This window comes from Vombatus ursinus, unplaced genomic scaffold (genome assembly GCF_900497805.2).
Source record: "Vombatus ursinus unplaced genomic scaffold, bare-nosed wombat genome assembly UNPS02014861.1, whole genome shotgun sequence".
NCBI lineage: Eukaryota > Metazoa > Chordata > Mammalia > Diprotodontia > Vombatidae > Vombatus > Vombatus ursinus.
The window spans coordinates 13,472,707-13,490,327 of NW_020954639.1; the positions used below are offsets into that span (position 1 = coordinate 13,472,707).

A 17,621-nucleotide genomic window follows, 5' to 3' on the forward strand; every position below is an offset into this window, starting at 1 on the left:
TACCGTCATAGATGAGAACCTGGCCTCGTGTTTTATTAGAAAAATTGAGACCATTTGCTGAAGTTTCCTTTTCTCCCTTCCTCCATATTTCACATCATCCAGATGCCTTCTGATATTATCTCCTCTTTCACCTTTGTCCCACATAACGAAGTAGCCTTTTTCTTTGCCAAGGTCAACCCCTCTACATGTACAAGTGATCTTCTACCATCCTGTCTCCTCCAGCAGATTGTCTCCTCTACTAGCCCCACTCTTTCATATTTTGGGCGTCCCCTAATGTTCTTTCCTGATTCTTTCTTTTTCCCCTCTTCCTGCCCTCTCTTTTGATGATCTCATCAGTGCCCAAGGGTTCCATTTTCTCTATACTGATGAGTCACAGATCTAGATATCCAGCCCTCGTTTCTCTCCTAAGTTTCATTCCATCTTTATCAATGGCTCATTAGATATTTCTCACTGTATGTCCTTTAGACTCCTCAGATTCATCATGTCTGAAAGAGAACTCATTATCTTTTCCCCCAAACCCTTACCCTCTTCTTGACTTATGAGTGCCGTATTCCTTCCAGTAACATAGATTCATAATTTTGAAGTCATCCTCAAATCTTCACCATCCCTCACCCCTAAAGAGCTGAACAATTGTCAATTTGTTGATTCTTCCCCCAGAAAATCTGCCTTATATGTATCTCTGTCTTCGTTCACATGGGTATCACTCTTGTTAAGGCCCTCATCTCCTCATAATTGATCTCCCTACCTCAAGTCTCTCCCCTCTCCAATTTATCATCCACATAGATGCCGAATTGATATTGCTAAATCATGGTTCTCCAACTATTTTATTCCTCTGATAAAAATCCGCATTGGTACCTCAATACCTCTGGTTTAAAATAGAAACACATAACTAAAATAGAAGCACTTATAACTCTACACTATCTGGCTTCTGCCTAACTGTTCAAGCTTATTATATATTGCTTCTTTCCACACATTCTATGTCTGAGCTACACATTGGACTACTTATACTACATTCCGTCTCCTGACACATGATTTTGTACTGACTATCCCCCATGTCTTTAAAGCACTAACCTTCCTAACCTTTTTTCTTAGAATGCCTGACTTCCCCAAAAGTTGAGGTCAAATGTTACTTGCTATAGAAGCAAATAGTGGTCAGAGCACTGGGCCTGGAGTCAGGAAGATCTGAGTTCAGATGTGGCCTCAGACACTCACTAACTGTGTGACCCTTGGCAAAGAAATCACTCTGTCTGCCTCAATTTCCTCAGTTGTAAAATGGGAATTATGATAGTACCTATCTTCCGGATATGTTGTGAAGATCACATGAGAAAATATTTGTAAAAGCACTTAGTGCAGCATCTGGCACATAGTAAACACTAAATAAATGCTTGTTCCCTTCCCTTGCCCCATATGAGACTTTTCTTGATTTCCCCAGCTACTAATGCATCCCCCCCATAGTCCTCCCATTACATAGTATTTATCTTGTATCTATTTTTTAAATTACATCTGCTTATATCTTAATACTATCTTTTGTAGGGACACCTCTTCTAACCCTTCTTAACTCTAGTGCTTTCCTTCTCTTAATTATTTCCAATTTGTCCTGTATATGGCTTGTTTGTATGGATCTGTTTGCATATTGTTCTCCCCCTTTTGAGTTTGAGCTCCTTGAGGGCAGGGACTGTTTTTTTTTGCCTCTGGAGTATAGTAGGTGCTTAAGAAGTGATTATTGACTAACTAATTGACTGACTGATATATGTATAAGTTGTTTCTCTTGATGGAATTTAAGCACAGTGCAGGGACTATTTTGTTTTTGTCATGGTCTTCCTTGAAACTAATACATCTGGAACATAGAAGTTTAATGAATTCTTATAGTTTGATCTGTTTATTTTATTTCTCTTCAGTAGAATATAAGCTTTTTTGGGGGAGGGGGAGTTCTTTGTATCTTTGGTATGCATATAGATACTTAATAAGACACAGCTCTTACCTTGTTATTCTTTAGAATTTCCCTTTTGCCTCTAGAGTAAAATAAAAACTCAGCGTGCTATTTAATTAAGACTTCTTCATAATGTACCTTCCATCTTGCTTTCCAGACTTGTTTGTAGTAATTCCCCTTCACTGTGTTCCAGGCCATCTCTCCTACTTTTCTATTCTTTGACTCATCAATTCTGTCTCTGTCTCGTTGTATTGCAGTGACAGAGCTTGCGTTTCTCTCCTTTGCCTTCTAATATCCTTACCTTCCTTTCAGGCTCAGATCAATTACCAGCTCTAATTTAGAACCCTTTCTTTGACCCAAATAGCAGTTAATGCTTATTTCTGTTTCAGCTTGTCTTATTATCCATTTAGTCTGTGCTGTATTCCCCAAGTAGAATATAAATTCTTGACTGCTGAAACTCCTATATTATTTTAATACATTTCTCCAATCTTAGCAAAAGTATGTTGTAGGTGCTTAATAAATGTTTGTTAAATTGAAATGAGTGATATCGGAGGCCCTTCCTAACTCTGAGTTGCATGATATCCTATGTAATTAATCTGTTGCTTTCCCTAAAGTATTTGCTTGAAAGGCCATCTTACTTGAAAAAGTCACCCATTTTAGGTGGCTTCTCTGCCAATATTAGAAGGAGCTGACAATTCCAATGTCCGCAGAAAAAACTAAATGAATGAAACTATACATGTTTGTGGACAGCAGTACTACTATTACCATGTATAGACTGAAGTAAATAAATTTAGACTATACAATAGAATTGTGCACAAAAATATTTAATGTGATAAATATATGCATCCATCCTTTTAAATACATAAAGTAAGCTAAGTGCCTTCACCCTCTACTTAATATTGTAATTAGTGTTTAAAATAAATACATAAGTATAACCTAAATGAATACAATAATGGCAAATTTAAATATAACAAATGCAGAACATTTGTTAAGTATTTTAAACTGATAATTTACATCTAGAAACTAAAAATTGTGTTCTACACTAACAGAATAAGTTAGAAATTTGAAACGTAGTATTTGGAGTTCTTAATACAAGTCATGTTTATGTCCAGTCATTGTACAACACAGTGTAGCTCTTAAGGAAAACCATTTTTCATTAGAAATATAGATGACCAACTTTAGATCTTTTACCTTGTGGTATGTTCCAAGTCTCTAAATTACTGTAGCCTATTGGAGTAGGAATCTCAGAAGTAACAAAGCATAGCTAGCAGGGATAATCAGAGCAAAGGTGTTTTAATGATGGTACGCGCTTGGGCATGTTCATAGGCAACGGGAAACAAACTGTTAGGTGAGGACAGACAGTCGATTAGAGGGATAGGTAGATTTAGAGGGTACCTTGGCAAAATACCAGCAGCAATAGGACAAAGGAGTAGGAGAGTCAAGAGTTAAGAGTGTCAAGGGCAACTGTTTTTATAAGTTAGGTCAGGATTGAAAAAGGAAGTAAATATAGCCCCAACAGGGGTGATAACATAGGGAGGGGGGTCAGAATACTGCTTCTCATTACCTCTTCTAGAACCACCCTCTTATTGCTGTCATTCAGGAACCTTCCTCCTTTAAAATCCACGCAACCCAAATTCATCTTGTAATTCTAGTGGCTGTTATCTACTGACTTCCAGGGCATTCTCTCTCCTCTTCACTGAGGTCAGTTTCTGGCTTACAGTATTCCTATTCACTCCGACTTCTATACTCAGGCATTTCAGTACATATGCTAAACGTGACTAAAATATCCTAAATTTGCAGTTCCTCAATCTACTCAAGCCCTACTCCTCCACTCTACCTAAACTATACATAGAGAAGGTCAAACCTTTCGTCTTGTCATAACCCACCAGTGTTTCAGATCCATGTTCCAGAACTCCAAAATTCTTTGATCCTATAGTAATGTTTATTATTCCATCTCTTCATACACTTAACTGCTGCTAAGCTCATTCTTCGTCTCCACTTGACCACCAATCCCTCAACCCATACTTTCCCAGGCTATCATCCCTGCTATGGCTATACTCACCCCCCTTCCCAAATTGGACTCATTGGCAAACCAGTCAGTTCTATACTATGCTCTACTCTCAAATGCCTGGTTGCCTTGATGTATTTCTGATGCTGATTTGCCGAACACCAATTCTGCAGTATTCTCATCATCATCTTCTTTCACTCCTACCTATGTGCTGTTGAATGGAGATGAAGGAAATCATGAAACTGTGTTGACTAGATTCATGAAAATTTTATGTTGTCTAATCTCAATAGGCATTCCTCGCAATAGGAATGAAATCCTCTCACTCCTTCCTAATTAATTCTCTGTACCACTCACTATAATACCTACTCCAAACCTAATCTTTTTTCAAGTCTCCCATAACACCTCCCATAACACCTTGGCCTTTTCAGCCAAGGACCTCATTTTGTGGTTTATCTTTTGGTGTTTTATTAACTAAACATTCTTGAATAGGATCTAAGATTTATTCATATAATACTAAATATCAGGTTCTTGGGGTATTTCCAAATCTTAGCTTGATCTATATCATTGGTGATTTGTTGGATTTGGGGAGTGGGAAATGGAATTTAATCTCTAAAGTCTTTACTACAATATTTTAATACAGGGGTTTTCTAGTCCCCCTCTCACCCTAACTTTTGTCCATATCTATAAAATGCCCCACATCTATGACTTGTAACTTAGTGATTTGGTTGAAAAGTGCTTTTTATGTCCTCTGTAGGTCCCTCCCACAAATTGAAAGGGATAGGTAAAGACATAAGGTGATCATAATGGTTGCCTTGTGACATGACTCTTGTTAAAAACAGGAAACAAGAATTTCATACTTAGACTACCAGTTGGTCGCAGAGGATATAAACTATTCTCCCTCTCATGCTATCAAATGACCAATCAAAAAACAAAGAAAGAGGGCCTCTTGCTAGGATAAATTAGGTAAGAAAATATGATCTGGTCAGAATTTTTTTTACTTCTAGTTCTTACAAATTTATAGCTAGTGGTGCTTCAGGAGGGACACTTGGTTCCTTTTGATACTATAGTGTGCTCCAATAGAAAAAGCAGTGGTTCTGAAACCAGATTATCCTTGCCACCTGTGTATTTAGGGCTAGTTACTGAACCTTTGGATTAAAAGAGTGAATAATAATGATGAAAAAATATTTACCATACTGTTAGAATAGATGACTTCTGAAGTCCCCTCCACTAGATTTATGATCCTGTGAACACTATAGGGAACCCAACCTCCAAAACCCTATTTCCTTAAGAACAGGTCCCCTTTGTGGTGTATTTTTTAGGACTTTTTATTACAATAAAACTTCTTTTCAAATTATTTTGTTTCTTGTGGAGTTTGCTTTGATGAGCCTTTTTTCCATGTTGGAAGATAACATTTGGCTAACATTTTAATAATTAAAAAAATTTTTTTATAGGCATTACTCTCTGTACATGACACTGTGGCCCAAAAGAATTATGATCCCGTTTTACCTCCTATGCCTGATGATATTGATGATGAGGAAGATTCTGTAAAAATAATTAGACTGGTCAAAAACAGAGAACCATTGGTAAGTTTATCACAATTATTCTTACTCAGAATTTATTTAATAAGATATAAACAGAGCTCATGGAGAAGTCAGCTTTGAAGGTGGTGGTTTTTTCCCCATTTTAATGCTGCATTGCTGTGTTTTCTTTAGAACTATATAATTCATAATAAACAGTCATCGTTCACATTTCTATACCTCTTCAAAGGTTGCAAAACACTTTCCTCACAACCACTTTATGAGATAAATGGTACAAGTTGTGTTGTTCCCATTCTTATTGATGAAGAAACAGGCTCAGAAGTGTATATGACTTCCCCTGGGCCACTCAGCTAAGAAGCTTGAAAAGGAGCCCTGGAATCCTAGGCATCTCTACATTCCTAGAGACATGTCCTTTTCCTTTAGGCTAAAACCAGTCACTTATTTTTGTGATTGTGATTTTAGAAAATCAGGCTAAATAAGATGATATCTATATCATTGTCTGTGTTTACTGGCAGTTTTTATAGTCTATTGATCTATTTTTGATAGATCTACAGCTATGTTTTAAAGATTTGATTATCTTTTTTCCTCTTACTATGATATTTGATGTCACCAATTAGATTATTCTTTTTTAATATTACTGAGTTTAGTATTTTTAAAATGTCATATTTTATTATGGATTTTACTATAGACTAAGAATTACAGAATTTTGGAAGACCTGGAAAGTAGTCATGAAAGAATATGTAGGGGTAGTCAGTAAGAGATAGAATAGGGTGAAGGATAAGTTAGTGAGTAGGGATAATTGATTGTTTTTTATTAGGGACATGGTTAGGGTTAGAATGAGGAATATTAGGTAAAGATATTAAGAGAATTTAAACTAGTAGGATTAAATTAGGAGTTATTAGCCAATTATAAAATTAGTTTTTATCCTCTTATAAACTTAGAAAATATATTAAGACCAGCTTTGAGCGAATGACCTCAAATGAAGATGATATTAATAAAGAAAATTATGTGATAAGCTTATCACTGGCTATAGATTTAAACTGCCAAATCTGTGACCCAGCTCCAAAATTTTATAAAATGCATAGAGGTTTATTCAGACATTTAAGAAAGTACCATAGATGTAGATTGACTTTTACTGCAGTGGATTCAGGTAATACTTTGTATGATTTAGGGATGCTGAAAGCATCAAGGAAACACAGATATATACTCTCCCTTGCAACTAGTAATGGAGTCTATGATTCCAAAGATACCTGCACTCACTGCACATTTAGTCAAAAGATCTTGTATTATCTCCTTTGTTAACAAGGCAAACTCTATCTCTCTATCTCTCTTCTTGCCCACTCAAGAAGAGTCATAGGTAGCCTAGGAAAGTTAGCATTTAAAATCCAGTGATCTAATATTAGAACAGGCAAACTGTCTAACAAAGGTAGGTGTACAGAAGAAGCTAAAAAGAAAGTCAGTTTTTCAAGACTAAAAATAAGTATGACTGATGATGTAATTATTGAAATTGAAATAACTGGAAATGAAGCATGTAAATAAGGAATTAATAGTAATACTTCAAATTATAGAGCACTCCCTAGTAATTCCATCAATCCATGATTAACCACGGTTCAGAATGAGTAGACTACAGCTTTTAACTGTTGTAATAGTAGATTAGATTTTCAGGCCATCTTAATACATTTTATCAAAAGAGTTAAAAAGGATTTTAAATATAATTTGGGCCATATTCAATGCAGGAGAAACTTCCCAGTTGCAGAAACTGTATAGAGCTAATCGCCCATGTCCTTATGAGAAGGTAACTAATGAGAACTTCTCAATATGCCAGATTCACATAGTCACATTGTATGAATATTTTAAAAAGCTATTCTGGCCCTGTGCCATACCTTCTACAGTCATGCATACTTTAATACTGAAGCATGACATTCCTGTTGACTCAAGGAACCCATTCTGTGATCTGTTACCCCAGTCAATGTATGGGACTGATTAAAACAGTGCCAGGACTGGACAGCATTAAATATTGGATCAGTCCAGAGGGACATATTTTAATTAGTATTTTTAATATATTACATAAGAACAGTTATGTCCCAAAGGAGTATCAGTCATCTACAACTATTTTAACTTACAGAAAAGGTGATAGGAACCTCCCCTCCAGTTGGAGGCCCATTTCCCTGGGTAACACCATGGGTAAGGTCTATGCCTCTGTCTTGTCTAAAATACTCATCAGTTGGTGTATAAGAAATGGATGCATCAGCAGGAATCCAAAGGTCTTCATGCTTATTGACAGCAACAATAAGCATCACTTCTTATTCCAATCTGTCTCAGATGAAACCAGACCTAAAAAGAAAATGTGTAGGGTGGCCAGAGCAGTATGGTAAGCACTAAAATGGGCCGGTTTTCACAAAGAGGTAATTAGTGTTATAAAAAGACTACCAGCACAGCATGACACATACCCATACCAGAGATAGCCTTCTACCAGACATTAACATCCAGGCAGGAATGAGGCAGGGCTTTCCTCTTAGCCCAATAATTTTTAACAACACTAGAACTGATAATATGTGCCCTGACAAGGACGAAACTAGAGTGTATTTGTATAACAGGAAAGTAATGTCCCAGCCTGCACAGGTGATTTGGTCATAGTCGCTCACATCCCTGGTTACCTAACCAAAATACTAGTTGCCACGTGGGCAGGACTACACTTTAACAGGACCAAATATGTGTCTTTGTTGATTGATGACTGGAAGAGGTACTCCCCATATAATTCCAATTACATAATCAGGGAGTCTCAGTGAGGGAAATACCTGTTCTTATCTTGGAATCCCCATGTGGGGTTCCACACTGAAATTCTGCCAAGGATATGATAGCTAATATGACTACAGACTTAGACTTTGTAGATAAGTCTAAATTGGCTCCTTTGCAGAAAATAGATATAGAAAATACTTTATTTTACCCCGTATCCATTCCATCCTAAGAATAATGTGGTCCCCAAGAGAGTCTTCAAACTCTTGGACAGAACAATTTAAAAAGACACTAAGATATGGTGACACCTTCCCCAGAAAGTCAGTATTGAGCCCCAACTTCCCCCCTATAAAATGGGAAAGATGAATCTGCTACCGCTAGTTGTAGCAGCAGATATATTAGGTGGCTTAGGGAGTGAAGCTCCTGGTATCAACCCATCTGGGTTACTGTCCTGTTCTTTTAGTGATACAAAGAGGAACAGAATTAAACCTGATCCTCCACCAGAGCTATGTGGTCACTTATTCAAATGACTTTATGAAAAGAGAATTCAAATACAAGGTCACAGTAGCTTCTCATCTTGCAGTAGGTAGCCTCCTGATGATTGTCAGTTAAACTCTCAATTGAGTGTTTTGGCTTTATTGCTGAATGATGGTCTCTTGGCCCCAGAAGGAGTAAAGGAGTAGGGAGAAATTTGAAATACATACTAGATATTATTTTAAACAGCTAGTTAGCAAACCTGAATTGCCAGTCTTCAGATTGGGTAAAATATCCTTCCTTCAAAAAAAAAAATTGGGGGCCACAGCCATTGAGGTAATGGAAAATCACCCTGATTTCATTACTCAAGAAAAAATAGTTTAAAAATATTTTTAAATTATCAAAAATAACACGTTAGCACATATTAAGTAAAATTATATCAATGGGGAAACTTTTTTTCCCTAGTTTTTAATTGACATAGAACATCTATGTTTGTATACTAATAAATTAGTTTTCAAAAAAGCTTAAAACCAAAAGTGTATCTTAATTGAAGAATTTAGATCATGACCCACATTACCAGGTTCTTAAATGTACCATCTTTTTGTTGTGGTTGAACTTTTTTTTTTTTCAGGAACAGTGATTGTTGGGGTTTTTATAACCTAGTCTCCAGTGAATTTTCTTTTTACTATGAAATTGACAGACATCCAAAAAGAATGGACATTTCAGTATACAAACAATAGAAAAAGACGATTGGAAGTTAAACTATGAACTTCTGCTGTGTACAAAAGCTTTGTACATTTTTTAAAAAGTGTATGGTAAATCTAACATAATAGTAATAAAACTGCCCTGTTCATCTGTGTCACCTTCTGAACTTCCTTGATTCTCTGCTTTGTGTGTGTGTGTGTTTCATCAATGATCTTTTATTTCTTCTGAATTTTTCCTCACTGTCACTACCTACCAATTCTGCCCTCATAACAAGCAAAACAAATTTATATAGACTGTCTGAAAATGGCCGTCATTTCTTTGAAGTAGTGGTTTGTCATTGCATTGGTCAGAGTTTTTAAGTCTTTTAATGTTGTATTATATCATTGTAGTCATTGTATATATTTTTCAGGTTTTGCTTATTTCATTCTACATGAAATCATTTAAGTCCTCCCAGGTTTCTCTGAATTTTTCTGACTAGTCATTTCATACAGCACAATAATATAGCATTACATTGGTATACTTTAATTTGCCATTCCCCATTAATTTCACATGGTCTTATAAATTCTTATCTTTTGGCCATTTTTACAGGGCCATAATAAGATACCAGAGATATAAACTGGCAACATTATAATTAGTTTTTAAAAAACTAGATAATATGTTGATATTTCATTCCTTGGAACCGTAATTTATACAGTAAAATTTTGGACACAAAGGATTTTGGATTCTAATTTAATGTTGCATGTTATTTGGGAAGTATACAAATGTAAAATTTCTGAATATTTTTAAAATAAGTGTTACTCAGGTCAGAAATGTTATTGGATAACTCAAAACATATACACCAATTTCCGTCTCTTATGATATACTGTGTAAAATGTACCAAAAGAAAATTAACAGTAGTTGGCATTATATAGTGAAAATTTCAGACTAATCCAGTGCCTCATTCCTTTGTCACAGTCCTAGGGAAGCTTTTATCATCTATAGGTCTAACCATTCTTGCATTTATTTTAGGTTGGAATAGCCACTTCGATTAAGCTCACTGTACTTGCCTTCTGTCCTCCAAACTTTCTCTGATATGGATATTCCAATTATAGAAAGAATTATATCAAAATTGTTGCGAAAATACTATTTTGTTCTCATGATTATGAAAATACAAATTTCGCGTTCTCTGAGCAAAATTCTCATTAAGGATCCTACCCCATTGTTTTCAGTCTTTACCTTTTAGTCCAGTGGTATTAGTAAGCAATCAAACAAACATTTATTAAATGTTACTATATACCAGACATTTTGGGGTGAGTACTAAGTATTCAAAGACAAAAGTGAAAGTCTCTATTCCTTTTATTTTTTGCTTTTTTGTGGGGCAGTTGGGGTTAAGTGACTTGCTCAGGGTCACACAACTAATAAGTGTCATGTGTCTGAGGCTGGATTTGAACTCAGGTCCTCCTTACTCCAAGGCCAGAGCTCTATCCACTGCACCACCTAGCTGCTCTAACAGTCCCTATTCTTGGGTTGTTCACTTTCTATCAGGGGATTGAGCCTCTGTGTGTGTGCGTGTGTGTGTGTGTGTGTGTGTATGTAGAGAATATATATAGAATGTACATGTATAAAATACATCTGTGATAGTTTGGAAGGAATGGCACTACCATCTGAGGGTATCAAAAAAAGGCTTATGCAGTGATCAAAAGCTATACTTTAACTATTCATGCTTACAGGGGAGAGTCCTGATACTTGAACTTTATTATTACTAATCCAGTTTTGACCTGTGAGAATTACTCAGCTATCAAATGGTTCACTGCATTTGGCACTACACCTTAAAACAATTACATAGCAGTTGATTTGTCCATCTTAATAGCACATGAGTATGAGTTCATAACTAAATCTAAAGTGGACCTTACATATTATCTAATTCAACTCTTTCTTGTTTTACAAATGAGGAAACAGGTCCAGTGAGGTTAAGTGATTTACCTGTCTAGAACTCAGGCCTCTAAGGAGGATATAGTTCTTTTGACTCAAAAGATATAATTCTTTCTATTATGTTATAGTACTTTTTATTCAGCTACCCACGCTGTGTAAATAACTGAATTACAGAAGGGTCTTAAAGGTCTTCTGGTCCAATTCCCCCATTTTATAGCTGAGTAACAGGATAAAGAAGGTAAGGGACTTGCCCAGGGACATACAGCTGGTTAATGGCAGGACTGGGCCTAGAATCCAAGTCTCCTGTTTTCTAAGCTAGTATTATTTTCATTAAAATATTTAGACACCCCTGATTGAAATGATTAAAACAGAATCCCAGAAAAAGTATTTTAAAACTTATTTGCAATTTCAGATTGCATGTTCATGGTCTGCTGCAGTACAGAAATCCAAAGCAATCCTATTTTGAGTATTTGAGGCAAATTTTAATACTTGCATTTCATTTTATATGTCCGTCTTCTATTTTGCTTTTTTTTTTTTTTTGCAAAACAAAAGATTTGTGACTATATATAAAAAGTAGAGAGGTTAAACGTCTAATTCATTGAACTTGACCTCTCCTGTCAACTCTAGACTATAAAATCGCTGACACCAAGGGCTTTGTCTTCTGTATTTCTCTCAGTGATTGACAAAATGCTGAGCACATAGTTTAGTACTCAGTTACTATTTATTGATTGAGTCAGTGTTAGGCTTTCACAGAATATCAGAATTATAAGGAATCTCAGAAGCCATGTACTCAACAAGAGTAAACCCACCTTTGCCTCAAGAACTCCAAAGAGGGGAAAACCACTGTCTCACTTACTTTGGAACCTCTCTGAATGTTAGGAATTTTTTCCTTACTTTAAACCTGAATAAACTTGTTTACAACTTTTACTCATTGGTGCTACATCTGTCCTCTATGACAAAGTAGAAGTCATATGCCTTTTAAATACATGCTTTTGGTATATTTTATTTTCATATTACCTAAATTTCTCCCATGTGATTCCCCTTTCACTTTCCTGGAAAGCCAACCTTCATCACAAAGAACTTTTTAAGACAAAGAAGAGGAAAAAATCAGTAAAATATCAGTAAATTTAAAAGTTTGTCATAATACATGTCCTTGCCCCCCGCACCTCAGCAAAGTAATGTGGTGCGGTGTCTTCTCATATTGAGTCTTTGGAGCTATGTTTCTATGTAATTTTGAAATTTCATTTTCAATTGTTTGTTGATAGTTGTTCATTTACATTGTTGCGACATTTTATATTGTTTTCCTGGCTCTGCTTGCTTCACTTTGCATCAGTTCATGTCAGTCTTTCTGTGCTTCTCTATGTTTATCATGTTTGGAATTTATTATGTGGCAGTAATATTCCATTATTCAGTCTGTCAAGAAGTAATATTTGTTGTGTCTACTATGTTCCAGGCACTGTGTTTAGTACTGGATATACAAAGGAAGACAGAAGACAGTTACTACTTTCAAGGAGCTCATAGTCTAATGGGGGAGACATATGAAAGCTACTATGTATGAACAAGATATGTTCAGGATTAATTGGAGATAATCAACAAATGGAAAGCATTAGCATTAAAGGGATTTAGGAAAGGCTTCTTGTAGAAAATGGATTTTTCCTGGAAAGATGAGCTGATACAAAGTGAAGTGAACAGAACAAGAGAACATTATACATAGTAACAGCAATATTGTTCTATGAATAACTATGAATGACTTAGCTATTCTTAGCAATACAATGATCCAAGACAATTCCAAAGGACTACTGATGAAGCACACCATTTACCTCCAGAGAAAGGACCGGTGTTGTTTGAATATAGACTGAAGCATGCTGTTTTTCACTTTGTTTCTTTCATTCTTTTTCTTTTATTCTCGTCTTCTTGTACAAAATAGCTAACATGGAAATGTTTTACGTGATTGCACATATATAACCTGTATCTGCTTGCTTACTGTCTCGAGGGGAAGGCAGGGAGGGAAGAATAGAATTTGTAACTCTAAACTTAAAAAAAAAGTTTAAAAATGTTAAAAATTGTTTTAACATGTAATTGGGGGGAAATAAGATATATAAAAAGAAAAAAAAGAAAATGGGTTTTTGCTGGTATTTGAAGGAAGTCAAATGGCAGAGATAAGGAGGAAGAGAATTCCCAGCATGGGACACTTGCCAATGTCACTTGATTACAGAGTACATGAAGCTGAGTAAAGTGTAACAAGACTGGAAAAGTAGGAGGGGATATGAAGGGCTTTGAACGACAAAAAGAAGATTTTGTATTTGTTTCCAAAGGTAATAGGTAGCTACTAGAGTTTATTGAATAGGGTGAGGAAGGGGGTGACATGATCAGACCTGAGCTTTAGGAAGAAGAATTTGACAGATGGGTGGAGGATAGACTAGAGTGGGGAGATGCTTGAGGCAGGGAGACCAACTTGAATGCTATTACAATAGTCCAAGCATGAAGTGGTGAGGACCTGCAATAGGTTCATAGGAGAGGAGACGAGAAGGTACATATGAAAGATGCTACAAAGGTACTCTTCAACAGGACTTAGCAACATTTTAGAAATTGGGGGGATAAGAGAGAGTGAGAAATTGAGGATAAATCTAGGTGACTGGGAGGATGGAAATATCTCCACACTAAAAGGAAATTTGGAAGAAAGGAAAGTTTAGGGGAAAAGATAATGAGTTCAGTTTTGGACATGTTAAGTATAAAATGTCTGTGGGCCATCCAGTTTGAGATGTCCGTTAGGCAATTAAAGATGCAAGTTTGGAGGTTAGGAGAGAAGGTATGGCTGTATAAGTAGATTTAAGAATCATTAGCATAGAGATTGAGTCCATGGGAGCAGATGAGATTACCAAGAGAAACAGTGTAGAGGAAAAAGATGGCTCAGGACAGAGCCCTGCAAGATACCCACCTAGTTATTTGGTGCAAATAACTTGGATGAAAATTCAGAAAGGAGACTAAGAAGGAGTGGTCAGACAGGTAAGAGGGGAAGTAGTATGGAGTAGTATTATGGAAATCTAGAGAGAAGAAAGTGATTAACAGTGCCAAAGGCTGCAGAGAAAGTGAGAAAGATGAAAATTGAGAAAAGGTCATTAGATTTGGCAGTTAAGAGATTGGGGGTAACTTTGGAAAGAGTGGTTTGAATTGATAGTGAGGCTGGAAGCCAAACCGTAGAGAGTTAGGAAGAGAATGAGAGGAAAGGAAGTAGTGGCACCAATTGTTAAAGACCTCCAAACATTTAGCCACAAAAGGGAGGAGCGATATGGTATTGACAGATGAAATGAGGAGATTTTGAGGATGAGGGAGACATAGGCATACTTTAAGCAGTAGAGAAGCATCCAATAGACAGGGGGCAGTTTAAGGTAAGTGAGAGAATGGGTATGGTTAGGATCTATCTGCTGGAGAAGGCAGGAGGGAATGTGCAGATAGAGGAGTTTGCCTTGGCAAAGAAAGAGCCACCTCTTTATTAGAAACAGGGATGAAGAAGGAGATAGTGACAGAAGGTATCTGAGTGATGAGATGGGGAGGAAGGGATAAGAGAGAACTCTGAGCAACTGGAATCCATTTTTTCAGTGAAATGAAATACTTTAAGCGGGGGCGAGCCATAGGAAGTTTGAAAATGAAAAGATTTGGAAAAACTACTGTGGTGAGTGGGATAGTGAGTTAATTAGGGATCTATAAAAGACTTGTTTTACTTCAGTGAGGGCTCAGTTGAGATTATGTCATAAACACAAATTTGTAGCGGACCTAGTCAACACAATTTTATAATCTTCTCCAGCAACTTTCAGCAGCATGAGAAGAGGAGCAGAGGCAGCAGATGGTGGGAATAATGCAGGGCTGAGGCTTGGCAGTGCAAGATATAAGAAGGCAAGAAACTCGAGACAAGAAGCCAGTGTAGAGTTGAACTGACTCACCAAAAGGGCATGATCATGAAGGGAAGAGAGTCTAGCCAGTGTAGGAGTGATGGCCTGGGAAGGAACTGAAGGTCACAGGATTGGAGGTCACAGTGAGGGTGAAAAATAGGGTTTGGGGTTGCAAGGCAGAGAGAGAGTTGGAATAACAATAGATTGTGATCACAAAATAGAATTTTAGATTCATGCATATGGAAATGGTGCATTTGTGGGGTGATAGCAGGATCAAAGGTATGATCATTTTGTGGCTTGGGGTGGGGTGGAGGAATAGGACATGTTCAGTCAATTAGTTAAGGAACTGGGAGGTTCGGTGTTTGAGGAAGTATCAGTAAGTATGTTGAAATCCCTAAGTATGAGGGCCAGAGTGGAAGAGGAGAGACCATGAGGCAGGTACTCAACGCATTGAAGATGGTGAGAGAATGTTCTAGTTTGTCAGGATCCTTTTAGAGCTTCATAGTCATCTAACAGATTAGCTTTTATGTCTCGGATGGTGACACACCATTAATAGACAGTGATTATACTTGTTAGAGATCTCTGTAAGTCACTTTAGATTTAAATCCACTGGACTATCTACATCAGAGTAGTAGAGTTTTTTATTTTATACTGATTTGAGCACAGTTTAAATTGCTGATCTAAGGAAAAGCATCTCATTTGCTTTTTTAAATTTGGTTTTGATGTTCATTTAGATCTTTGGTTTATTTGATTATGGGATAAATAATAATAGCTAACATTGATATAGCACCTTAAGGTTTGCAAAGTACTTTTAATCTTCACAACAATCCTGTAGACACTATAATTATCTCCAAATTACAGATGAGAAAACTGAGACTGAGAGAAGTTGAAGGACTTGTCTAAGGTCACATAACTAGTAAGTGACTGAGGCAGGATTTGAATTCAGGTCTTGCAGACTGCAAGTCCAGTGATCTGTCCTCTGTGCCATAATAATAGGGTGCCTGCCAACTTGTTATCTTAGCATTAATGTAGCCAAATGTAGACTTATGCCAGAAATGCATTCCACAGAAACGCATTCCACATACACAAATGTGTCTACTAGAGCAGTCGTGCTAGTTCTTTTATGTTTCATTATATCTGTTTTTTAATTATAGGAATGTTATTATTGGCAAATTCTAGAAAAATCCCACTTTCTACTGTGGTGTGAATTTTACCCCACCTAAAGGGCAGTATTTCAGAACTGTGATGCAATGTGGGATGACTTTTCCAAACTCTCACTGATTTCTTGGATGCCTTTTCAAGATTTCCTTGCCAAAACATAACTGCTAGTGTGTGTTATTCTTGCAGCCCAGTAGTTCCATTTGTTAGCCTGTGAGCATGCAGACTTTGCCTTTGCTCCATAAAACAAGAATGTTGAAAAACCTGCTTTACGATTCTTTCCCTACCTCAGACCAGAAAATTAGAATATTTCTGTGCCCAGTAGGAAGCTACCTGATCCTAAAGCATAAGGATAGTAGATACTATTGCCACTTGGGTATGTTGCCTAAGAAAAGACACTTAAGTAACCCACCTGTCAGGCCTATTTTATTATTTTCTGAATTTAAGAATCTTCTCCAAAATGGACCGCAGCATACTGTTATGTTAAAAGCCCCAGGCTAAAGGAGTCAAGTACATGGTACTAGTCCTGACTTTGCCATTAATTTATTGTGTGGTTTCAGTCAATTCATTTAACCTCCCTTAAACATCCAGTATCCTTATCTGTAAACTGTTTTGTGGATAGGGATAGGAATAACATCACCCACTCTACTAATGCCATGAGAACATCTTGAAGGTAAAAATTTAAGGTAATTATTATGAAAAGGAAGCCCTGATCTTGTATAGCCACCACATTAGTCCAAGTCTGCATTGCCTGTCACCTGCACTATGGCAGGAGCTTCTTGCTTCAAGTCTCTCCTCTCAAGTTCATCCTTCAAATAGTTGTCATAGTGATATTCCTAAAGTACAAGTCCTGAATTCATCACTCCACTGTTCAGAAAGCTACATTGCCTCCAGGATAAACTACAAAATCCTATTTTTGTCAATTTAAATTCTTCACAGTCTGACTCCTACCTACCTTTCCCAGTTGATTACACATTGCTTGTTCCTTGTGCAACACATCCTATCTCCATGTCCTTATATATACTGTCCCCATGGCTACATGAATATCATGTCATTTCACCTAAAAGAATTTTAGCTCCCTGAGGGCAAGGATTGTTTCACTTTTGTTTTTGTATTCCTAGCATCTAGCTGACACAGAGTAAGCATTTAATACTTTTTAATTGATAATCATTAAGGCCAGCATGGCATCATCAAGAATAGATAATGCCAATCTAATTTTGTTTCTTTTTTTTACAGTGCTACTATAGCAATAGAGCAGGGGGAATACCATA

General features: G+C 36.6%; 1 protein-coding gene across 3 annotated transcripts in view; it reads left to right on the top strand.

The window, feature by feature from the left end:
- Positions 1–17,621, top strand: part of MPP7 (membrane palmitoylated protein 7) — a 256,221-nt gene that overhangs the window by 161,323 nt on the left and 77,277 nt on the right. For all 3 annotated transcript variants that reach the window (XM_027841614.1, XM_027841613.1, XM_027841612.1), the window contains exon 6: positions 5,390–5,521. In XM_027841614.1, coding sequence (XP_027697415.1) covers positions 5,390–5,521 — 132 coding nt within the window. The remainder of the gene's footprint in view (positions 1–5,389; positions 5,522–17,621) is intronic.